Here is a 24,799-nt window from a genome sequence, read left to right as displayed (position 1 = left end):
AATTCGGATGCCAACCTCATCCAAAACACCCGGGGTGTTATCATATAGCTATTCCGTAAAAGAAGGAAGAACTCTTTTCGACTCCATGTTGAATCTGCTTCATATGTGTATAGTTTCAATCGAAAAAGCGTGCTTATGTCAGAATGTCACTTTTCTATGACTGACGGAGTACATGTATGGATGGCGGCCGTGCCATTTCAATGGAGATTCGGGGACACCATGCAACCAAGATATGACGCAGACATCTCTACGTCTCATCCATCGATACGGCTAAGCCAGTGCGGACACTGAGAGAATATATGTTCTTGATTTGGTGTCCCCAGTATTCATCCACATAGAGTAAATGTAAATCTGCATTCATCTCGATAGTCTATCATTTTCATCTAATAATAATCTATCTATTGATTTTTTATATATTTTATAAAAAAATTCACCTACTCTTCCAATATAAATCTCAATATAAATAAACAATTCTGATAAAATATACATTCACATGCTCTAGTAGAATTTTCATATTCCTCCACCGACCTACGTCGCTGGCTCAGCTTCAACAAAGAGCCATGCTCTATGCTAGGACAAAATGGACAATAATCTACGGTGAATCTTAACCAATCAGGCAAAGGACAAATATGTAAGGGTCTTTTGGTAAAATTGTCTCTAATTTAATTTTTTTGCGAAGAGTAATTCTCTGCATAAGTGATTCTAGGGTCGAAAATGATTATCTAAAATAAAATATATAGAAAATGATTCTGTGCAGGAAGTAAATCAGGGAAAACTGTTTTTTTTCAGTTCTCCGGCTTCTAGTTTATTTAAATTACTCCCACAAATTTCACTAAAAAATTAAAAAACTAAAAATGACTGTTTAACAGAGCTCATAAGATATCAATCGAGAAACTGCTCTAAAACAGTGCCAAACATATACTGAGTTCCACGGGCCGGTCATTCACATCCACAATGACTTCTTCTGAATATCGCTGTTACAATTGGTACTTTGTTGTGCTCATGTGTACTAGGAGTGGAGCTGGCCCAAGGTGGGGATGTAATGAAGAGGAACTCCATGCCGGACTAGCCTCTTCTCGCTACTTAACCTCATAAGCGAAGCCAGTTTAGAGGGCTCGTCGAGGTGGAGCAACTACATAGCAGCGTTGCCAAGGCAGCCTTACTCGCTTTTGTACTGATAGTAGTACATAAATTGTAGTTGGCTTGTTGCTAAGTAGGTATTCTTGTTGCCTTAGCAAGTGATAGTTTTCTTTTTGCATATATATATATATATATATATATATATATATATATATATATATAGGAAAACTAGTATGTACTCCTGGGTGTATGTACTCCCACCTCTCATATACCACTTTTACACATGAGTTATACTTCTTTATCACTTTAAATATACTTCATTAGTAATTATAAGATACTACAATACAAATCCCACGAAAATTTTTATAAAATTCCATAATTTTTATCTTAATTTGCGTATATACTTCTTTTATGTATAAAAAAGAATATATAGCAAAAATGAAAGGCTAACATTGAATTTTTTTTCATACAACTCATATTGGAGTATCTTAGAATTAGTATTAGAGTATACTAAAAATAATAAAAGAGTATAAAGTGTTTGTTTAGGTGGTATATTGCATGTGGGAGTACATACTCCTACGAGTATATATATATATATATATATATATATATATATATATATATATATATATATATATATATATATACACACACACACACACACATACTATTCTCTAATAAGATAATGACAAGCAATATTTAACTTAAGCGCGAGGCGGTGTAAAGATATAGAATTAACTCGTTCTCTAGAATTATTATTTAGATACTATTTTGCGTGCAATTCTTTATTTATATATATATATATATATAGACACACACACACACTAATATGCCTTGTAAGGTCGTTCCGTGGTACCACAACTAAAAATTTGTAATTCTAGAACACTAGGCAAATTTCTTTTTTCAGAACATAAACATTTGTTTATTTTCCATTGTTACAATGGTTAAGTAATAGGTTGCAGCTATCTATTTCATCACTCACTGCTCATTCTCTTAAAACTTTGAGTCTGACTTCATAATCCACATTGCAGAGCCGTTCGAATTGATATAGATGCTGTAAATTTTGTATGGATGTAAATAGATTTAAGTGTATAGATGCTGTAAATTTTGTATGAATGTAAATAGATGTATAAATATTTCTTTTGTGAATGAGTATAATAAATTAGAATTTGTCATATTGAAGCTTCTACATGATGCCTTTAAAAAAAAGTTTAATTTCACTGTACAAATAGAGTATGGAATACTATATTTTCATGCCTCTTATGACAATATATTTCATCATAAATATCATGTGACAAGCTAGCAACTCGCGTCACCGAATGGTGCTTATCAATGACTATTGAATTCCGTCACAGATAATGGGCTGCTTGGGCGGGCAGTTGGGTGCTAGGTTTGTGACGATACAAACAAATTTTGTCATAAAATACATTAAATAATGCACTATTTATAATGACCGTTGTGATACTGATTTTTCGTCATAGATAAGTTTTCATGACAAAAGCTACCTTTTATGACGTATTCACTTTGTCATATAACATTAAATTTGTTGTAGCGAGATAGTTTGTCGCACATCCGTAGATAAATAATATCAAATGTTCTTATTTTCGTATTTTAGCGATCACTCTCTGTGCTTATTTTAATTGCACCTCTGTACTGTTTAATGTGTTATGTGGGAATAAAAATGGTATGAAAAAATTTCATCTATCCGACTAATCGAAAGTTTACGACACTATACACTCCGACTCTGACTAAAAAATATATAAGATATGATAAAAATAAAAAATAATCATTCGATACTATTTATACCTAACTCTGACTTAAAAAATATAAAATAGAATACAAAACGACCTATTTCCGTCTATATCTAATTGGATTTCACCTCTACTCCATGCACCCAGGTTGCTGGTTGTGGGTTGCCGGCTGTAGCAGCGCGTTGCCGTCTGGGCTGGGTCTTCAGGTGACACAGTGGGGACCTAGCTTCTATAGTGAGCACCTGGGCTGGGCCTGTTACGTGCCAGGCTTAGCCACGGGGCGTATTTGACAACCAGGCCGTGGAGATTCTTGCATCTGTACATTTATGCATTCTTTTTTTTTCTTTCGGGAATACATGTATTCGTTATGTTTTAGTGTAGCCGTATTTACAGTATTTTCGAAAGTTCTGGGCGATACAGTACAGAATAGAGGGTCAAAGATGTACCCCGTGCACCATGATCAGATTCGCCACTGTCTTGTGCAGAAACACGCTTGTAAGGTCATTAGTTGCACATGTATCTCTTTGACAACGAGGCACAGTATGCACGACCGAACAGTTCTGAATTTCTGATGCTACTAGTATGACCAGTTAACTGTCTGAGACTCTGAGGTAGTATTTTTCTCCAATCTTTTTTCTGATTTATTAAAAAGAGATAAGAACAGCAACTAAAGAGTGGCCGAAGAAAGCAACACGGTTTTTTGATGGCACAGGAAAAATTGCCCTTATTTTTTTGTATTTCCTAATTTGTAGTTGACTAAAATCCACTACGATTTGAGTCGATGAGCAATTTCCGACGGCAAGCTCTTTTTCGGGTTTGAAGAGGGGTTGCCAGGTCGGTTTGTGTTCTTCAAACTTAGAAAAGAGAATTTAGGAGGTAGCTGGCCTGGCGGATGCAGCGAGCGATAGGCAGAGTGGCAAGGTGGGGCACTATTGACTATGGGTGACGGAGGATGACGGGTGGTGATGGCGGTGAAGGGAGCTTGAAAATCAATTGGTTAGTGCGGCGAGTGGTGGAGGCGGACTTAGCATTGGGGAAGTTGTCGGGGACCAGAGGAGGTGAGTGGTAGGACGAGACATTACAGTCAACTTGCGCACTAAAGAATAGAGAAGCGGTATGATAGAGTAAGAAGAAACACACGTCTTTGGATGCATGCATATCATGCTATACTTATTTGTCAACTAAAATTAGTTAAAAATTAATTGGCTGATAATTAGTGCGACCCTTATCTTTTAGCGGCAGCCTCCCCTGCTTTCTTTGCTGCCAGCCAAACGCACACCGCTGCTCCTGCCATGCTACGTGTGCGTTTCTTGCGTCTGAACCTTCTTCTCCCACTGCCTGCTCGTGCTGTGCCTTCCTTCCATTCCAGTCCTTATCTTCCCTGGCTTTCCTTTGTCGCCGCCGCCGCCGCCGCCTACGTGCCCATCCGAGCTCAACGTGGACGACACCACGTCACGGCAATCAAAGGCTATTCCTCAGTCCTCCCTCGCAGACAAAAACTAAGGCAGTGTCAAAGCTCGATCCTGGATGAGATCGTACGAGATGAGTTCTCGTGCTCTCGTTTGGTTGGTTAAATATAATTTAAAATAAAATTTCATACAAATTCTAGATATATTTCTTATAGATACTGAACCAACGGGTACGCTTAAATCGGCCGAACCACCATCCATCCCGAACGAGTTCGTGCGTGAACATTACTAGCTTTTTGTATGCTCCAATTTCTTGCTAAAAAAAATCAAAACAATAGTATTATGTTACTCAAAAAATTATAGAATTTTTTATACATATTACATAATCAATATGCAACCCATTTTAATTGGATTAAAAAAATGTGTAGAATTGAAACTAAATTTAAAAATAATCTACTTTTATAATTTCTAATAATTGTTAGGGTCTCAAATAAATTCTCAATAATCTAAAAAATTTATAGATATTCTTGTTATGTGATAGACTAATTTTTAAAATTATTTTTAATCCTGGATTATATAGTGAAAAAGTAATTTACTTTAACATACTTATTTCTATGCATTTTTATTATACTATACATCTCATTCAGACAAATGAAATAAAATCTTGTAATAAGTTATCTTATTTCATACAACTAACGCATTTTTTATCATCTCATATATCAATCAAATAACCTACTTATATCATCTCATATAGTACTATATCAACCAGAAACATCTCATTCAAAATCATCTTATCCCATTCAACTTCATTCAATCAAACAAACACTACCAAAAACGAAACGCTACCTAAGACGACGACGCAAACCGCCTCATAAAAGCAGAAGAAAAAGAGGGAAAAATTCACTATCTCGCTCCGGAGTTTCGGACGGACGAAGACTATTCCATCTCCAACTCTCTCTCCCTCTCTGAGTCATTTCCTCTCTTTTCCTTCGTCGCATCCACACTGTTGCTTTCCTCGCTCTCAATCTTTTTTTTTTTGCTTTCGCAGAGCAGCAGGCTGTGCCGTCGCTCTTGCGATATCTCTCCTTTTTACAGCTAAGCGAGAGAGAGAGAACAGCTAGCGCTTTTGGGTGTGGTGATGGGAGGAAGGCGAGAGGAGGAAGAAACTCGCGAAAGGGACGGTCATACGAATGGCGGAATGGTGATGGCCGCATATTGCGTCCTGGCTATCTTGTTGATCCAGCACCTTTCTTGGGAAGTGTCACTGTGTTTGTGATAGCATCAGAGACGCTTCAGAGAAAGAAAAGATATGTCGTATGTGTGTGTGCCATGAACATGATAATTGCTGATGCACAGTTTGATTTTGTTCTGGGATGTGCTATGCCAAATGTGGCACTTTGTTCACACCACAGGATGTCATAGCTCATAGCTAGGAATTGAGACGAAAAAATGTCAACGTTTTCTGACAAAAAATAGGCCAGGGGCAGGAGAGCCGGGAACAATGGTACTGTACGAGTTATTTTAACGACTTCTGAAGAATAGCTGCAGAAGAGCGAGGAACAGAGTAAATGAAGTACCGAACTGCTTGAAAAAAATCGACGGTGTTGAAAAATTCAAGGGTCAGAAGTCTCCTTTTCCTTTTCATGAATGGGAAATGCAGAAACCTGGTGATTGGTTTTGGTGTCACAGTCTCATGACATTGCAATGTGTTTTATCTTCTGATGCGTTTTCAGGCTTCAGAGCTGATGTCTGCATCTTCAAATTCAGCTCAATGCTCTCCTGCCAGTACATATATAATCTATTGCTTTAGAACGTATATTACACTACACGTATAATCTTTTTATAAAAGGAAGGCATATAATATTTTTTCGTGACTACACAGGAGGACTGCGCATATTGTATTAAGAAGAGAGGATTAGGAGGTTTGTTACAATAATCCGACAACGATCCTTCAGGATGACGACTAGGAGAGCTTGGAAGAAATAGAAACAATTACAAGCAAGGAAGCAACGCGGAAGAACGTATGAAGCTCATAGGATTGTCCCGAGATGTCTCAATCGTTGCAAGATCGGTGTTAAGTTCTTTGCTCCCGCCTGTCTTCAGGTTGTCGCATCCTCCGTAATTGTGGTCAATAGATTTGAAGCAGGCACTCGGAAGTTGTTGAAGATAACAGCGTTTCGAGAGAGCCAAATCCTCCAGCAGGCGAGAAGAATTAGAGTGTCGAGGCATATAATATAATCTACAATTAGTACGTGATAGCCTGGCAATTGAGTAAATAACAATGTGACAATAACCAAAACGGAAAAGAGAAACTGTCATATTTTAAATTTCCTTCCACGTTTCTTCATAATATCATCAATCCCAGATCAATCCAGAATTTAGCTTTTGCAAATATGGTCAAGCACCAGCAATTTGCGCTTAATCATGGCTCCAAGTGCACATAATAAACCCCCTCGTCCTCTTGGACAACTAAGCATTGTCAAAAAAGCACGGCTCGAATAGATGCCTTCTTCTGCTCCTCCATGCAAAAAAGCATCACAAATAGTCGCTCCCTTTCAACTTTCTGACGAGACAAAACCCTCTTCTGCACGGGGAAACAACTACAAAAGCAGCGGCCTATCTTTTCGTATTTGGCATGACAAAGCTGGCCACTAACCCGCGGTTGCCTAGAACGCTAGAACACTCCATGGAAGGGAAAAGAATCTTAACAAGACTCCATGGGAGGAATGCTCCAATATTAAATTTGATTTGCTCGTCCTCGTTGTAATTTAGTGCCGTCTCTTTCGTGGAATCGCCTTCACTTTTGCTTGTTTGAGAGTTGAAACTTTGACAACAGTAATATGAAAAAAGGTATTAAAAGCGTACAAGGGACAGGGACACAATTTTGCTGTACTAATTCTTGAAGGGCATGCATGGACAAGCGATGGCATACAATACGATTTTGGCTTAGAGGATGTCAAACTAAGGCAATACGCATATGAAAATGAATGTGAACTTGTTTAGCCATAACTTCTCCTCTCATGGGTGTCCGTTTTATCACAGGAAAATCTTTGAGAATATCTGTGTATACACATATCTAAGATCGATATTACACGATGATTGATGAATCCATACTGCGTGTATCTATGTTGCTGAATCAGCTCTTGGTCCAATGAAAGGGTTGGGCGCCCTGCTGCAGAGGCTGCATACCTTTGGTTCAGTACTCTAGCCGTCGAGTCGCTTCTTGTTTTTCCTTAGGTCTCTTGGTTGTTTTCAGTTTGTACTAGTCCTATAAGAAAACGTGGAACCGTCTCGAACATTTGTCGGCCAATCGTAGGTTATTATATTAAACTTCTTCTCTACTTAATGCAAAGATACACAGCTCTACTGCGTATTCGAGAAAAAAAAAAGGTTGCAACTTGAACAACAAGAGGAAAATCTCTATTACAGCACAGCAACTAACAAGAGGGATAATCAAGTGTAATTCTTCTTCCAAAAGCAGCTTTAGTTTCCATCAGTAAAATCTCAGCTGTACTGTACAGCTCATAATGAGCTCTGAAAGAATAAGATGACTGAACCATCACCACCTCCTTACGCGAGTTAGAGTTCACAGCAATCTTTACCTCAAAGCAGAAGGAGGCCTCAAAGGGTGTGTTCTGTCCATTTGTAAAGGCACCTCCCCTAGTCACGATTCACGAACCAACTAAAAAAATTCAGGGTTGGCCCAACGAAAACCCCACTACTCTGTAATCTGTATGGCTGTTGTTTTTATTCCATTCGCTTGTCAAACTAGTGCAGGGCATAAAATCTCCCTCAGCCCTTCCTCACAGTTCACGACTCCACCACTTTCCCCTCCTCTCTCCTACTAATACCTTCACTCGCTCTCATGGCCTCAGAGCCTATAGAGTGCCAGGTACGAATATTCTCTCTCTTGGTTTGAATTCTGGTAAATGTTTTGAGAGTAATTCTTCTTATCATCAGTCTGTTTCTTGTTCAGAGGATCTCTACTGTTCCAGTCACTATTTTTTCTTTTTGCTTGCTGTTCTTTAGGGCCAGTGGCTCATGATTTGTTCTTTAAATTGCTATTTGCTTCATGGCCTCAAATTTCCTAATTTTTAGTTTCCATTTTCTACTTGTGTGTCCTAAAGGCCAAGCCAGTGTGCTTGATTCTCAGTCGGTTTGTACGTCTGATGTCCTGTTTCAGGTTCTGGTGCTGAGGGTGTCCATTCACTGTGAAGGATGCAAGAAGAAGGTGAAGAAAGTGCTCCAAAACATTAATGGTACATCTTATCTGATCTCCAAATTGCATGTAGAACAATATTTGAGCATGTAGTTGCGGATTGTCAAAGGCCTTCCAGAAGCCTTCATGATGCAAAAGTTGTATCTTGGATTGAAATACTGTACGCTGAATAGCTGATAAATACCTGCCTCTATCTGCAAGTGCTTCGTTAGTTTGTACGAACATCAAGAATCCATGACAGAAATAACACAATTCGACCGGTATACACGGCTGCACTGACCCAACTAAGTTTGTGTTTTTGTTTGATCTTGAAGGCGTATACAGATGCGACATCGATGCCCGGAGCAACAAGGTCGTGGTCACGGCCTCTACGAAGCTCGATCCCAACATCCTCGTTGCCAAGTTGCGCAAGTCCGGCAAGCAGGCCGAGCCGTGGCCCGAGCAGCCGATGGCACAGCAGCAGCCACCTGCAGAGAGCCAAAGCCAAGAGCCCAAGAACGAAAACAACAAGCCGAGCAAACCCAACGAACCTGCCGCGAATCCCGGCGCCGACAACGCCGAGGCCGCTGCGGCAGAGCCGAACAATCCTCAGCCTCCTCCGGAGCCTAAGCAGAGCAGCGCCGGTGAGACCCCAAAGCCGGCTCAAGAGAGCAAGGAGGCCGCCAATGCTGATGCCAATGGAAATACCGGTGTTGAGACCACGGCGGCAACCGGGCAGCAGCAGCCCAACGACGCGAAGGGGAAAGCGAAGCAGCAGCCGGTCGAGGCCAGGGTGACGGTGGAGTACGACCGAGGCGTCGGCAGCTACGCGAACCGCATGCCACCACCGCAGCAGCCGGTGCACGTCATGAGCTACAACGTGGCGCGGCCGAGCGCGAGCGCGTCCTACTACGCCCCCGCGCCGGCGCCAGCCCCTGCACCAGCGCCCATGCCGATGCCGATGGCGAGGCCGGGGCCGTCACAGGGCTACATTGACGAGCACTACACGCCGTCTTACTACACCCGGTCCTCACCGTACGAGCCGTACTACTACCCTACTCAGGCCTCGCCGTATCGCTATCAGTATCAGCCTGCTTCCACGGAGGACTACTACTACGGCGCGCCGCCGCAGAGGAGCGCCTTCTCGCCGCCGCGGGATGGCTACGGCGACATGTTGAACGACGAGAATGCCAATTCTTGCAGCGTGATGTGAAAGGGATGGAAGCGGAAGCGGATTACTAGCTACTTTACTGTTCCTTAATCAACTATGACTATATGTTAGGTGGTTACGATTAGTACAAGTGAACGATGTATTAGCACTGCTCAGGCTTCATGGCGCTAGAATAAGATGAGCTGAGCTTGAATGTTTGATGCATGAGAGAGTGTGAGGGCCTAATGGAACAGCTCTGGTGTTCATCAGAGCAATTTTGTAACATTTGACACAGTTAAACGGGAGATATCATCTCTTCAAGTTCATTGAGGACTATGTAAAAAAACATGAGCAAAGACACAAGAGCCATGAATGATTGTTACTTTGTCAATCATGCACCTGATGCTGTGCTTTGTCAGTCAGCAGGTAAATTAACAGAGTGTTTCAGAAGTGTGCTTCTGTCTGAAATCCCATCAGGAAAGGATAGCTCGGCTAACTCCAATGTAAAGTTACTTCGACGTGCTCAAAAGAACTGAAGGAACAGAGTTAACTTTTTCATTTTTCCTTTGCCTTTCTTTTGAAACTTGCCACTGCTACTGGTTTATCCTTCCACGGAGTAACGAGTAGTAACCGTTAGAGAGACCGAGAGGAACTGCTATGCAGGGCAAAATTACATTCACCTTTTGCCCTAGCAGGATATGCTTAACCCTACACGGTAAAGATGTAGGAACGAAAATAATGACTATACAGGGTAAATATGTGTCTTAATAATTTTTTTTAGGAAATCGATGATCTTTTTCTATTTGGATCATCTAACGCACTTTAAAATTTAAGAGGAAGTAAAAATAGAGAAAAATTTTAACAAAATAAAATCGAGACAACACGACTCCACGGATAGTATATAAATCATAAGTTACATGTAAGATCAATTTATGCGTCTTGGCACTCAAAATATCACAACTTAAAAAAAATAAAAAAAAATGAATACCGAGCAACTAAACTCTCCAAATTGATGGTCTACGGACTAGGAAATTCAAGATACTATCACATAAATATATGTATGCAAAATTTATGTCTCTATTTGAAACATATTATAAAGATTTTTAGATAAATTATAAAGATAACATGGCCAACCTATTTTAGACAAATTATAAATATTTTTCCTCACAAAACTCTCACCTAATATATACGCTAAGCACTCATCTTTCTCTTCTCTAAAATTCTAACACAAGACTCTCATATGGATGACACAGGAGGTTGAAAATGGCTAGTTCATTTTCTCTCATAGCTCTACCTTCTATTTATAAGCCTAGGAAATTTGACCCTTAAATTTACTAACATTTTTCAAAATATCTCTCTCTTGTAGTACACTCTTACCTACCATCAAGAGTATTTTGGTTTATTTTCTTCTTAATTCATTAGACGGTCACAACGCCTTCACGACTTAGGTTCGCCTCGACGCAAGCTTCACAATGGTGCCAGGTACTTCTTCAGTCCTCTCATGGTTTTGAGGTCAAACCGCGAAACCCTAGCACGCTTCTCAAAGCGTGACTCTCACTTGCTTACGGCTTAAGCAAGTGCTCCGATGTCGACGCGTGTACTCTGTCTTACAATCCTGACCGTCGGCAAATCTCTCATGTTTCCGATCCCTTAAGTCGCCTTGTCACTTGCACCGACATCCCCTTCGTTTGACTTTGTCAATATACTGTCTTCATCCGCCTTACATGCTTTGCTTGACCTCCACGTGTTCAGCTAGAATCACCCTTGACTCCGCCCAGGCTCCTTGAGCATCCGACACCAAGCACACCGCTTGACCTTGATCATCCCGCCGTCGACCGCTAAGTTACATACATCACATACACACCATAAAACAAACAAACACATATCTCTAACTCTAATTTCAATTAGTCCATAATCAATATGCTCAAATAAAATCTCAAATCAATTCAAATCATATCAAACCTCATATAAACTGAACATCATCAAACTAAATAAATATCAATATTAATCACTCATTATAAACAAATCAAGTTATATTCGACTTGGTTTAGCAAAAGACCTGATGCATTGGCTCTGATCAGGGACCGCATCCAGAACTGAAGACAACAACAGCTCATCGTGGGATGCAGACAGACATCCCTCTATAGTACAGTACAAACTGCAAGCTCGGATAAGCTTGCTCCAAGTACAATGCGCATGCAGGAATCAGGATGCAGCTGCACCAAGACATGGCGGCTGAAACAGCAGGGTGTCCAGAGACTGATACAAATGTAGGTTGGTTATTCAGGATTCAGAACTTAAGGCTGCCAGTACAGGATGCACAAGCGTTTGGGAATGACACGCCTCTGCTTTGGATTTGCCCGAGGGACACCGATTATGGACTCCAAATTGCGACTAGTTAACTGATACCGATGGTTGTGCGCTTCACAATCCCCATGAAAGTGAAAAGAAAGCAAACAGGCTACGTTAACAGAACTGTTTCTTTAACCCAAAGCAAGGGTTGGCATGATAATTGCCGTCCTAGTCTGCCATTTGGCCAGCATGGACTGCTAATTTAAGCTTAAACATGCTGGGCAAGGCCTAGGTGTTCTCGATTAACGAGGATTGCTCGTCCCTGTCTGGCAAGTACAGAGCCAAAATAAATTGCTCACGAGAGATGCGTGAGTCAACTCAGAATATCAAGAAACGGGGATTAACACTCTGCGAGCAGCAACCGTATGTCGTAGCAAGATTTGGAGTGCTTACATCGCATCGTTGCATCAGGGCCGTTCCTAAGATTTCGAGGGTGTAGGGCGAGATAAAGAGAGGGGCTCTTATGCTAATAGATAGGTAAAAATACACTTCATTTTAAAAGTTTTCCTACTGATCAATTGAATGAAAACACGCACTTTTACACTCGATGCAGCAACAGCGAGGTTATTGTTGGGGTTTAGGGTCTGGAAAACGGTGTGGGTGGGGTGAGGGGGCAGGTACATGCAACAGTGGCGGCAAGCAGAATGATGAGGTAAATGTGACTTCGCTAATAGGTGGTGGAGGATCGACGGTGGGTATATAAAGTGGCAAAAAGAACCGACAAAGAAAACACTTGGCAATTCTAGTTTAACGTGGCGGAGGTGGCTAGTGGTGACACCGTAGATAGAGGAGGCGGCAGGGGTAGCGGATTGAGTCATGTTGGCATAGTTTAGAAGAATAATAATATATAGAGGAAGAAAAAGAGCCGTCAAATAGAGATTGGAGAGTTGTGCTTCATCGAGTGTAAAAGAGTTTATTTTCAGTCGCCTATAAAATTAAGAATATTGGGGCATGAGGAGAGCAACCATTAGAGAGGTTCTCGTTGGATAGTTAACATGCTATGTTGATTGAGTTTGCTAATTAGATCATCTCATCTATAACTAGAGCATACACTAAATAATTTTCCACTCATATGATTGCACTTTATTTTTGCCATACTTGCCCACTATCATAAGCACAGAAGACCCCATATTTCAGTGAGCATCAAATCATGAAACCACCCATCTCAAAGAATGACAAATTCTTAAGGAGGAGTCGAACCGACGGGGATTCGAGCCCCTTCCTCCCCCCCGGCCTCCCAGAAGGCCGCGCAAGTTGGGTATATATATATATGTACCAGGGTGGGGCCGTGGACATTGTGGGCCCTGGGTGGTCGCCCTTGTGGCACAGACCCATGAACGGCCCTGAGTTGCATTTATCTTCTCCAGTCTCGCTCATGCACAAAGGAAAAAGAAGCAGCATGTAAATTGTCGCCGTTTGTGCATAATCTACAACGAAATAAGACAGTAAGAGACATTCTAGACAGCAAAAACAATTTGCAGACAAATAAGGATAACACGTCTGTTTGCTTTCTGATCGTGGCTGGGCAGTGCGCATCAGATCATGGAAGACTAGAAGTCGTCGTCGGCTCGAGTTGGGCCTCTGTTATATCCGTGCAAGGCGCGGAGGTGATGCCTGATGGAAAAATCGCCAAGTGCAGGAGTCGGAATGCCTTGTCGTCGAGTTGGCTTCCGGCGCCGTTGCGGTGGAGGGAAATGAGACGTGGGGGCACAGTCAACAGAAATTCAGATTGATCGGGTCGAGGAACAGGGTCATGAGATACGAGTCGACATCTAACAAAAAAGTGGTACAAATGGGATAAATCTCTTCAAGACGATAAATTAATGACGTGGAACACGATCCTAATTCACCCGAGTCGATGCCTCATTGTAAAGACTAAGGATATATGCTATAAATACATATGTTAACCAGTATATGTATCTATCAGCCAAAAAATAACAAAAGAAAATATATTTAGCTCATACCAAACTTTACTCAGCCCATTATCAAACTAAAGCACAACAGCTCACTCGATACCCTTATCATCTCCACCAACAGCAGGCACCTCCAGTCCTCATAGCCACCTCTCTCTCGCGCGCGCGCGAGCGCTCCATCCTCCTCTGTCAGTGGGCGCTCCATCCTCCTCTCCTGGCAGGTCACGATAAGAGGTGACAGAGGTGATGACAGGTGCTCCATCCTCCTCTCCCGGTGGGCGACGACAAGAGGTAACGGAGGTGACAACAAGAGGCAACAGCGGGCACTCCATCCTCCTCTCCTGGCGGCTTCGTCTCGGCAGTGTCCTGGCAGCAAACCAGACCCACAGTCAGGGTCGTTCAATCCAGGGTCGTGGATCGTGACATCGACCCCGTTTTTGGTGACTATACGTGGGGGTCCCGTCGAGAGGAAACTTCAGAGTTTGAGTGGAACCGGAGGCGTAACACATCGTATTTTGGGCTGGAGCAGGAGTAGCGCCACTCATGAATGGGTTGCTATATTTTGGGTCGCATTCAAGGGAGGTCGTCGGTTTTCTGAGTTGTGACCTAAATTTTTTCACCGATGAGTTGTTACTAGTGCAATATTATACCTACGATTGTAATTCAGCAGCAGACGTTTTAGTAAATTATAGTGCTAGTCTAAGTGGGGATGATCCTCATATATGGCTGGATTATTTTATGGATTTTGTAATTAGTCATGTGGCCATCAATTTAGCTGAGCCTGGCAATAAAAAAAGTGCAATGCTTCAAAGGAAAAGAGAGAGTCTAATTTACCTCTTTAGATTTTCCTTCCTGGACTCGAAAACTAGATATACCACCTCCTTAAACTATTAAAATAGAACAAATTACCCCTAGCTTATTCCAAGGTGGTTTTATCTGATGTGACGCTGACATGGCATTAGGGCCCATGTGTCAGGTTTCACCTGACCTCTTTTCCTTTTTCTCCTTCTCTTCTCTCTCACCCAACATATCTCTCCATAGCGTGAAGCAATCTCCTCCATGGGTGATAGGAAAACGGCAGAGAGGTCGCGGACAAGATGAACACCCGCGCGGGCAAGGTCGGCAGTGGCTAGCCAGAGGGCACTCCGCCGTCAGCTAGATCATGCTCTTTCGACGGCTTTGCATCGTCCCTTTGACATCTCGCTGTTGCCGCTGCTCTCCATTCCGCCTACAGCATCGTCGCCTCCGCCGATCCTATCCCCTCTGGCCTATCACCGCAGCCTTTGTCATTACCCGCGCCCTCTGCGTGCAGCGCTGTCGCCATCTCCACCACTCTGGTCCACAGTGCCTAAGGAGCATGGACACGAAGGGCAGCGGGGGAGGCGATGGTGCCTCCTCCATCTCTTCCAGCATCTTGGATGGCCTCGACAGTCCTCACCAAGGCCGGCCATCTCCATGGTTGTAGGGATGTGCGGAGGAAGAAGAGGATAAGAGAGCGGCTGGCAAGTGGATCTGCAAAAAAGAGAGGATTTTTTGTCTTACATTTATGGCGTACATGTCAACTAGTGATGTATAAAAACCACCGCCAACTCAAAACAAAACCGTGGCGTGAATGACTTAGTGATGTAATGTGTCCAGTTTTAATAATAGGAAAAATGCAACTCCAAAAATCACTTAGATTTTGACTTTCCCCCATAAGTTTATTGTAAAAAAATCTCCCAAAATTTTGGCTTTATTGCAACCCCCCAAAAAAATTCAAAAAAATAAAAAAAAACCATAAAAAATTCTAAAAAAAAACTAGAGACAATTCTAAGACCTTATGTGAATTTTTTTTTCAAAAATAATATCATTTGCGTCATATTTTATGGAGAGGAAGTTTGAAAAAAAAGATAAATGTACACCTCACTTATTAACTCATATTATTTTAACTTTTTCATGTCTACCATTATTTTTCCTACACAAATCATTGTTTAAGTAAACTAATAAAAGTAGTTTCACTAAATTTAGGGGTGTTATGGATTAGTTATGAATTAATCTATATGCAATACATTTATCAATCCTGCACGTTACAATAAATATATCAAGATTTCATGTATTTGTCCAGTTTTAATAATTCAAGGGGTTGGATATCTGTTTTTTTTTCAGTTCAGGGAGGAAAATCAGAACCAGGCAATATTCAATCACTGCAGTGAAGTGAGCAGTCCAAGATTTATCTGGGCAACGACCAAACGGGCATGTCCCATTTGAATAACCGAATCTAGCCAGCAGCATATGCAGATGTCAGGAGTAAGGAAACTAGAGACGACTGAAACACATCTAGAGCACTGCAGCATGTAGATCTGATCAGACCCGACACAAAAACGAGGCCTAGCCGTGTCTCGATCTGGAGCATACATCCAAGCAAGATATGTTAAGAAATGGGAAGTTGCCACATGCTCCCGGCCCCTGACGTGCCAGAAACAACCGGTGCAGCTCCGGTCTCATGTGCAGCGGCGCGGGCGCGGACAAGAAGCGTCGTCAGGCGTGCCATGTTGAGATGGATCAAGATCGTCGTCGACCGCGTTCATTAGCCGTTGGTCGAGTAAGAAGTATCAAGCGGTGAAAGCACAGCGCACGGACACGAGCAGGAGCAGCAGGAGAGCGTACTGCCGCCGCAACGAAGGCAGGCACACGTTGACCGGCTACGGAGCCGGACGCGCGCAATGCCGCTGGGCCGCGCCGTGCTCGCCGTCGCCGCTGCTGTGCTCCTCCTCGTCGCGGCCGGCACGCAGGGAGGCGTCGCCGCCCAGATGACAGTGGTCGATCCGGACAGCTAGGCGGCGGCGGATCACGGCCCCGCTTGCACGGGGGCGGTGGAGGAGTGCGTAGGCGGTGGCGCGGCCAGGAGGGAGCTGTCCGGTGGCGGGTACATCAGCTACGACGCGATGCGACGGGGCCAGGTGCCGTGCTCCATCCGCGGCGCACGGCAATAATAAATAAAATCTTTATTATTAGCAATTTAATTTTACCTTTTTTATATCATTTAGTTTTAAACATATATATCATTTAGATTTAGGTATATTGAAATGTGCGTTCAGATATTTGGAGCTCTAGCGCGACTAGACCTATAAGTTCGTAGCTCTGCCACTGGTACCCAGGGCACAGGCACAACAGAGTCAGTTAGCAGGAGATGATACTACTGCAGCGCAGGCGCGCAGCAGCAAAGGCAGACCCCCATGCAGTGCAACAGAGGGAAGCCGCGCTCGCGGTCGTCGCTGCCGTGCTCCTCCTCGTCGCAGCCACCCCACAGCAGGGGGGCGCCGCCCAGATACCGATCTACCCGGGCAGCTGGGCGTCGGGTTACGGCAGTTACTACGGCATGGCTTGCACGGGCACGGTGGGGGGAGTGCGTGGACGGCGGCGCGGTGGTCAGGAGCGAGCTGGGCGGCGGCGGCTTCATCAGCTACGGCGCACTGGGCAAGGGCCATGTGCCGTGCTCGATCCACGGCGCGCCCTATGGCAACTGCAACCCGGGCGCCGTGGCCAACCCCTACAACCGGGGCTACTCCGCCATCACCGAGTGCAGAGGCTAGCTTAGCGAGCGATCGAGACGGCTCATGGCGGTGCTAGCATGCACGCATACACGGTCTGGATGCACCACTACTTGTCCAGTTCTTGCAGCTTGTAAGACAAAAATTCTTTTTTTAACCAAGTAAGACAATTTTTTTTTCCTTTTCCCTTTTGTTTCTTGGGTACAGTTCTACATAGGCTTGGTGTTGGATCATATATTAGACATCATGTGGTCTATTGTTTGTTTTGATCGGTTTTTCAGCGAAATACTGATATGATGTAATAATGAGCTAGACTGTGTGCATCAAATGATGCAGAGGTTAGAAGAAGCTTCCATTAGCTAAAATATACTTATCTTAAGATTGTCAGTTGATAGTACGGAGCAAGCTAGCTTCGTCCCCCATATATGATTTTGTAATTGGCATCGGTAGGCGACATGTATCGTGAATTGTTCCTGATTCATACGTGCAATAATGCTCACAGCTCTCACTACGATCTTTTCTGTTTTGAGCCGTGATGTTCTCTATATAGATGCCTCTTATCACTAACTACTAATCTTTTGTTAATTCGAATGGCGAACTTGTGGTCATTTTCCGTACACTAGACTTAATCAGTACTTGCTTGCACTAGATGTATATATTTTCCCTGTTAGGAACGGCTAATAATAAATTCTTCGAGTTTTGCGGAAGAAGGAAGACGAAATATCTAAAGGCCTGATAGAAAGGGGTTTCGGAACCAAATCCTTTGAGTTCAGTACAAATTTGAATTGAATTCTGACAAGTCCCTAAGCAACTCACTCTTTCAAATGTACTTGAAGGGTTCATTACTAATTAACTGTTCATTATTGCCTTGTGTAATCTAGCTACTTGGTTCTTGTATTTCCGCGTACCAAGCACTTGCATCGTGCCACTTGCTATGGACGAAGGGTATTGGAAACCCTGCGTTCCAAGGTATTGGAAATAAAATAAAAATATTTAAAAAAAAAACTCAACAGCTACTATGACCACACAGACCAAATTTGAATCCAGAGGACCAGAGCCGACGGTTCACCTATATGAGTACATGACCAAGCCAGTTTTGCATTCAAACAATATATATAAAGTATTTGCAGGTATCAACTATATACACTACGGCGATATCACCAGCGTTGCAGGTTGTTCTTGCTGCAATTAGACAAGCTGGACTACCGCAGCGATTCGCAGGGCGCCTCCCTGGAGAAGATCTGCAAGCTCATCAAACAGTAGAGCAGTGCGCCAACCCCAGCCCTTTGGAGCTTTTGGTAGCAGCGTCCCAGCCTGCTTCAGGCTCCCAAATACCATGACCTCTCGCTTCGATGGGCAGATGAGCTACGTGCAACACACATATGGCAAATTAACCATAGAGAGTGTCACAGCAAAACAATGGATGATTAAAAAGCGGACAATACCTGATACCGAGCAGTAACCTTTTCGCGGGAGTCTACATACGTGTGGGCCTGAGGAATACAAGTTTATCAGTTGAGCATAATGTCCTGCGACAAATGAATCAAGTAAATCACTAACCTTCCTCGAGGGGTCTAACAACTCAGCCTTGCGTCGGTGAAGAAAAAGTCCTGCATTGCCATTTAAGTTATTACATGGCATATTATTATTTTTTGATGTTCAACAGAGGCAAGAGGCAAGCATGTGAGAATATGGTAAAATAGAATACCAAGGGTGCGTCGCCCATGAGGATCCTCGTCATTGAATGCCTGAACACTTACCTGCAAATGTTTCTATCAATTACTTAACTGGATTTAGGCCATTAGAAGCATGGATAGATTTAAGACCACGAGCTAACCTTCCACAGAGAGCCTGCATAAAATACTTCAAGGGAATGTTTCACTTGACCATCAGCAAGCCTGTGCACATCCTCAAACTCAACCCTGTGAGCAGCAATAAGCTGGTCAAGGCATGTTCAGAGGTAAGGAATCAATGTGCACATCGTATCCCCCCCCCCCCCCCGGCCCTAATTTCTGCCTTAGCAGGTTATCAACAAGGCAACAACCCATCTGGTAATCTAAAAGTAGACTCTCCACAGTAAAACAAAATCGAATGATTTGGAAGATAATACTTGGCATTCAGGTAAACAACATAAAACAAGTCAGGTTTTTCCTGGAATACTGTCGAAAGGGGTGCTGTTTGGTAGCAGAATAGCAGAACCAGAATAAATCAGTAATCTTACCCAAAACGGAAAGGAGGAAAATGACTAAGTGGTGTTTTTATGTCTAATGATATAGTTGCGTCTTCTGCAATTTCCAAATTTGACCCAAATTCATGCTCCTTTGACTCCTGCATCTGGACAGAAGAACCACCTGGAGTGGAAACAGATGCAACACTACAATATCTCATCTGCATGCCTGTCTCAAATAGACCTTCTGCCTGCTGATGAGCAGAATTGTTTTCTTGGCTAAGATTAACCAATGCAGTCAGACCATCTACTGAAATATCTCCATTGCGGTCAATTCTAGCTTCTGATTCATCATTGGCAAATGATTGCTGGCCATTTCTTGAACCGAGCCCATAAGGAACACGGGAGAAGACATAACGTGTAGGAGCCCAAGCTGCACCAGGCACATTTGAGTTCCCTCTCCCAATACCAGCAAGTCCATCAACTGCTCCTCTTACGTTAACATGTACAGGCCCAAGCACACCATTCCCATCACCCTGGGCATCTGCAAGGTAGACATTACCTATAGTACCAGAAGCATTGCTCCGGTCATGCTCCTGCCTGTAGTGGCTATGTGAGCCCACATATGCTTGTTTGCAAGCGCAAGAATTACTTGTAAGGCAACAGTTTCTGCAAGTATCAGCAACTATTGCTTGCACTCTGTGACACAGAAGCATCTGCAGTAACAAAGCATCAAAGTTTTAGACATAATCTTAAAAGGAATAGAGTACTACAAAGCAGCGAGTAGACTAAAACCTGTAGCCAAAGACCATCGTTGATAGCTTTGCAAGGGAACCCAAACTCTTCGAGTTGCTTTCGAACACTTAACAGCGCATCAAATGACATATTACAGTAGAGAAGAGAACCCCTCTCAAATATATTCATAAAAGCATTATATTCATCAGTAGATAGACAAGAGCTCCCCCTAATGCATCTAACCTGCCGCCGACCAACAACCCTGCCACCCCAAAGTGGTGCATTGGGCCTTCCCCACTCAGTAGGAACAATCCCATTACTGGAAGTTCTCGAGAAATAATTCTTTGTAGTTTGCTCACTAGAAAGCCAGATGTTTTCACTCAATTGATACGAAGTGCTTTCTCCAGATGGTCCCCCTGTAGAAAGATCAATCTCCATCCTCTTGGAAGCTTCACCATTCTAAATTTCAGAACAACAGTACAATCTTAATATAGATATCATGCTTCACATTAAATAACTATTTGGCCAGACAGAAAATGCATAGCATATAGAACAAAAGGAAGAAATTTTGAGAATCATCTTAGTTGTGCAATAGAGTATGATATGCTACCCCGCGGGGTTACCGTATCTGAAACATCAATAATGTTATGGGCAATTTCATTCCCCAAATCATCGTGCAACTTCAAGTTCTGCAATTCAGACACTGTTAGCTGTTCCTCGCCGGGTTCGTTCATCGGAGTCTTCCCCTTCCTCATGGAACAATCAGCATTTGGTGAGCTTGCCTCATTCCCACTAACTTGTAACTCACATATAGTAACCTTTGCAAGTAGAGTGAACAATGCTAGTTCAAACCTTCAAGTGGAAAGATAAAGCTGTTGTCACAAATGGGCCTGTAGTATCATTCAGCAGACAAATAAACACACAACATACCGTTTCTCCTCGTTAGGTACCCACAATTCATCAGATGTAAGGAGAGCATGCAAAGTTTGTGAAGAAAGCTTTGGAAGCACCTTTCAAAAACAAAACAAAAATCAATATTGTGAGTAACGAAAAGCCCTGGCATGTTCACAATAAATATCGAAAACATTGAATACTGAATCCCAGCTAAGACCAACCACATGTGTAAGCACTCATGTTGCAGAAAAAAAATATTTATATAATCCAACATAGAATATCTTTCTAACCATTTTTTTTTTTTTTGCACACCCAACAGTTGAATTTTGCATACGACCCCCATTCACTAGAACATAGTCTCCATGCTAACGATTTACATAGCACAACAAATACTCAGTCAATTCATGCAATGATGCAATACACAACAAGATATTGGTGAAACTTAAGGCATGGATGACAGGATCTATTTATAAATCCTTACTTAGATGAGATCTATCAATAAATCATATCTAATACAAAAAAAAAAACGATCTTTTAACTCACATGCAATCATCTCAATAAGCGATATTAAATTATTTGTAATGAGCATACTGCAAGCTGGCAGTCTAAAAAAATTCTACAAGAACACTAACTTTGAAAAGTTTGCATTGCATTTCAACCAACAAAAGCTTAACATTTAACCAGCAAAATTCCTATGGATGCTCCTTACCTCTCGTAGTTCCAGTGTGGCACTTTGACAAAGATAACCCCAGCAAGCATTTCTAACGCGTTCTCCATGACTACCATAATCTTGACTCTCAGCAAACAACTATTGTCAAATTACAAAAAGTTATGACCAAAGATGAATGATCAAAGAGAAGAAAGTCAATATTTCATTATATAAAAATTGTTATTATCAATGTATATAGTTCCGAAGATAAGCTATGTAAAAGTAACGAGCTTACCTGATATTGTAAAAAGTTTGATGTCCAAAGCTCAGAAATAATAAAATCTGTACATATCGTACATAAGTCCTGCAATTGACCACATGTGAGTCAAAATAATAGCAACGAAATGAGGCACAAATTATCAAATAAATAATTAAAATGGGTCAAGTAGACCTGAAGATCCAGAAATGATGCAGCTGCAAGCACCCGAAATGCGTTGTTATCATTAAGCTTGGGAGGTTGCCCGTAAAGGTACGCCAATGCGATTGTGATAGCCTCTGAATCAACATTAGCATCATCTATATGCAACACCACAGTAGGTGCACCAGCCTCTCTCCAAGGACCATGTAGCATATTCCTGCCAGTCATTTTTATACAGAAGTTGATAAGCAATTTTAGTTATTCTTAATTACACGATCATTCTATGCGCTAGTAGGAAAAGAATATAACCTAACAGCAAAATGGAAAAGTTTGGATGCAGAAAGAGTTTCCTTCTATGCTGAATGAACAGCTGAACACACAGACAAGGAATATATATAGGCAACGGAAATTATTTGACACACGCTAGGAAGTTCCACCAAACTTCTCTATAAGTACTTAAATTTTGGTGCTAAACAAGTAATGAAAGCATCCGCAGGAACTACAAGAGCAGAATGTCAGAGTCCCATTCAAGCACCAAGTCGCAGTGAAGACCATATCCATCAGGATAACATCCAGTTGAATTCCATTACAGGAGGAGACGAGAAACAACTTGGTCCCTGAATTTTCTACTAAAAGCGATCAGGGAAATATGTATGTACGAAACTGATAGGATCAGTAGATAGAGGAAATTGTGCTTTCATGTTTCATGTACTGGTTGATGCGATGCCTATGCCTCCATCCACAAGTTCTGACCTTGAAATCTCAAATGACTCACTAAATGGTAATCCGACTTCCATTAAATCAATTTTAGCTTCAATCATGATTCACGGCTTAAACGGGAATTTGGAAGTTATCGAGCAAAATTGTTTAACATTGAAGGCTTAAAAATGAAATCAACAACACATGGCATCCTATCCTTATACAGATTACGAATTAAGGTCGTACAAGTTCTCATGCTGTGATCAACATGATACTCTCTTGCTGCAATAAACCTAAAAAAAAACATTCCCTAAACACTTGCATCAGGTCAGATTCTTCTAATAAACATCAAAACAGGGCATCAAAATCAAAGCACAAGAAAAATTCAACATACAAGGGATCGAGACGTCCTAACCACACAACTAAACAGACAAAAATGTCTACGACCGAAATGCAATTCGAGTCTCTAAACAGTCGCAGACGATCAGATCGCAACAGCAACTCCGATCCCCAAGGAATCCAATCCGCACGGCCCGGGGCTCCGCACTCGAGAGCTCACCTGAAGTACGTGCTGCGGGAGAGGATGAGGCGGTGGAGGCGGTAGGTGGCGCCCATAGCCTCGACGACGACGTCGGAGAAGGCCCCGGAGCCGAACCCCTCGGCTTGGACGTGGTCGCACAGCGCCGCGAGGTTGCAGTCCACCGGCCGGAGCTCCACCGCCGCGACTGCCACCTCGTACGGCCGCGGCCCCGGCGGGGCCGCGGGAAGGGGCGACACCGGAGGGGCGGCCCCCTCCGCCGCCGCTGCCGCCGGCTGCGGCGGCGCAGACATCGGGTTGGGTAAGGGCTAGGGTTTTAGCAGAGGCGGCGTGTCGGTGCGATGGGGAGTGATGAGACGGGGATGCGGAAGAGGGGGCGAGTCGGGAGGTAGAAGATAGGCAGCGGAGGAGTAAAACCGTAAAAGCGTTTTAACATGGAAAAATTGCAAAAAGCCACTAGCATGACAAGGATATTTATTTACCTATTTATAAAAACTTTCAGTTTGATTTTACATCTATAAATTTGAAATATTTTTAGGTATCCTAAATCCGTATATCGCTTTGATCATCACATGTGTACGCCATATAGCCGTAGATCGTGTTACGTGGTCTCCGTCGACTCGTCTAGCGTGGTAGATGTGCGGCCTTGGATCCTCTCAATAGCTCTCCATAGCTCGGCTCCCCTACATCATGTTCCCCTCCTAAGCTCATCGCCCCTACGTCGCTCATCCACCCAGCGTCCCTGCCATTATTCGCCGCCCCTCGCTAAGACCTTCGTCATCGTCCCTCCCCCGTCCACCGCTCCTCCCTCAGTTACCAGATACGTCGGATTCGGGGCAAAAGGAGAGGCGACCGACCTTGATGGAGGTGCGAATTTCAGCAGTTACCGCATTCAAATCCATGCATATCTGGTGGCTGAGGGAGGGGCGGTTGATGGAGAAGGGGCGATGACGGAGGTATTGGCGAGAGGCGGCGGCTAATTCCAGGGGCAGTATTTGTGTTCATTTCCTTCAAATTCTTACTGATTTTCTCACTTGTGAAAGGTTGTATGATAGAAGCTGCCTCCTAAACCTATGATGTTTTTCCATCTTATCTTCCTCAGAATCCACCAAAATAGGGCTATGATCTGATCTCACTCTAGTCAAAGCATTGCAGGTAGCCAAAAGGTACAACTGATCCTATCCATCTGTAGTAAAAATTCTATCAAGATTGCATCTAACATGATTGCTCTATTTATTAGTCCATGTAAATTTACTTCCACATCTATACATTTCTCTTAGAGCAGCATCATCTATAAAGCTATTAAACATGTCCAT

General features: G+C 42.8%; 3 protein-coding genes across 3 annotated transcripts; 2 read left to right on the top strand and 1 right to left on the bottom strand.

Moving 5' to 3' along the window:
* The first annotated feature begins 7,909 nt into the window (after positions 1 to 7,909).
* LOC133909542 (heavy metal-associated isoprenylated plant protein 35-like) lies at positions 7,910 to 9,914 on the top strand. The gene is made up of 3 exons (XM_062352012.1): positions 7,910 to 8,132; positions 8,424 to 8,499; positions 8,774 to 9,914. The coding sequence occupies exons 1-3, from the start codon at positions 8,106 to 8,108 to the stop codon at positions 9,649 to 9,651; spliced, it is 981 nt and encodes a 326-aa protein (XP_062207996.1). The 5' UTR covers positions 7,910 to 8,105; the 3' UTR covers positions 9,652 to 9,914.
* Positions 9,915 to 16,855: 6,941 nt separating this feature from the next.
* Positions 16,856 to 17,675, top strand: LOC133910232 (uncharacterized). Its single transcript, XM_062352747.1, has one exon. It carries the CDS (start codon positions 17,069 to 17,071, stop codon positions 17,423 to 17,425), a length of 357 nt encoding a protein of 118 aa, XP_062208731.1. The 5' UTR covers positions 16,856 to 17,068; the 3' UTR covers positions 17,426 to 17,675.
* A 722-nt stretch (positions 17,676 to 18,397) lies between these two features.
* Positions 18,398 to 23,921, bottom strand: LOC133909541 (uncharacterized). The gene is made up of 13 exons (XM_062352011.1): positions 23,505 to 23,921; positions 22,280 to 22,463; positions 22,124 to 22,192; positions 21,889 to 21,987; positions 21,216 to 21,295; positions 20,909 to 21,137; positions 20,346 to 20,744; positions 19,605 to 20,266; positions 19,221 to 19,305; positions 19,092 to 19,143; positions 18,944 to 18,993; positions 18,829 to 18,876; positions 18,398 to 18,748 (listed from the first exon to the last, which is right to left on the bottom strand). The coding sequence occupies exons 1-13, from the start codon at positions 23,774 to 23,776 to the stop codon at positions 18,572 to 18,574; spliced, it is 2,406 nt and encodes an 801-aa protein (XP_062207995.1). The 5' UTR covers positions 23,777 to 23,921; the 3' UTR covers positions 18,398 to 18,571.
* Positions 23,922 to 24,799: the final 878 nt, after the last annotated feature.

This window comes from Phragmites australis, chromosome 2 (assembly GCF_958298935.1).
Source record: "Phragmites australis chromosome 2, lpPhrAust1.1, whole genome shotgun sequence".
NCBI lineage: Eukaryota > Viridiplantae > Streptophyta > Magnoliopsida > Poales > Poaceae > Phragmites > Phragmites australis.
This window is presented reverse-complemented; position numbering and strand designations above follow the sequence as displayed.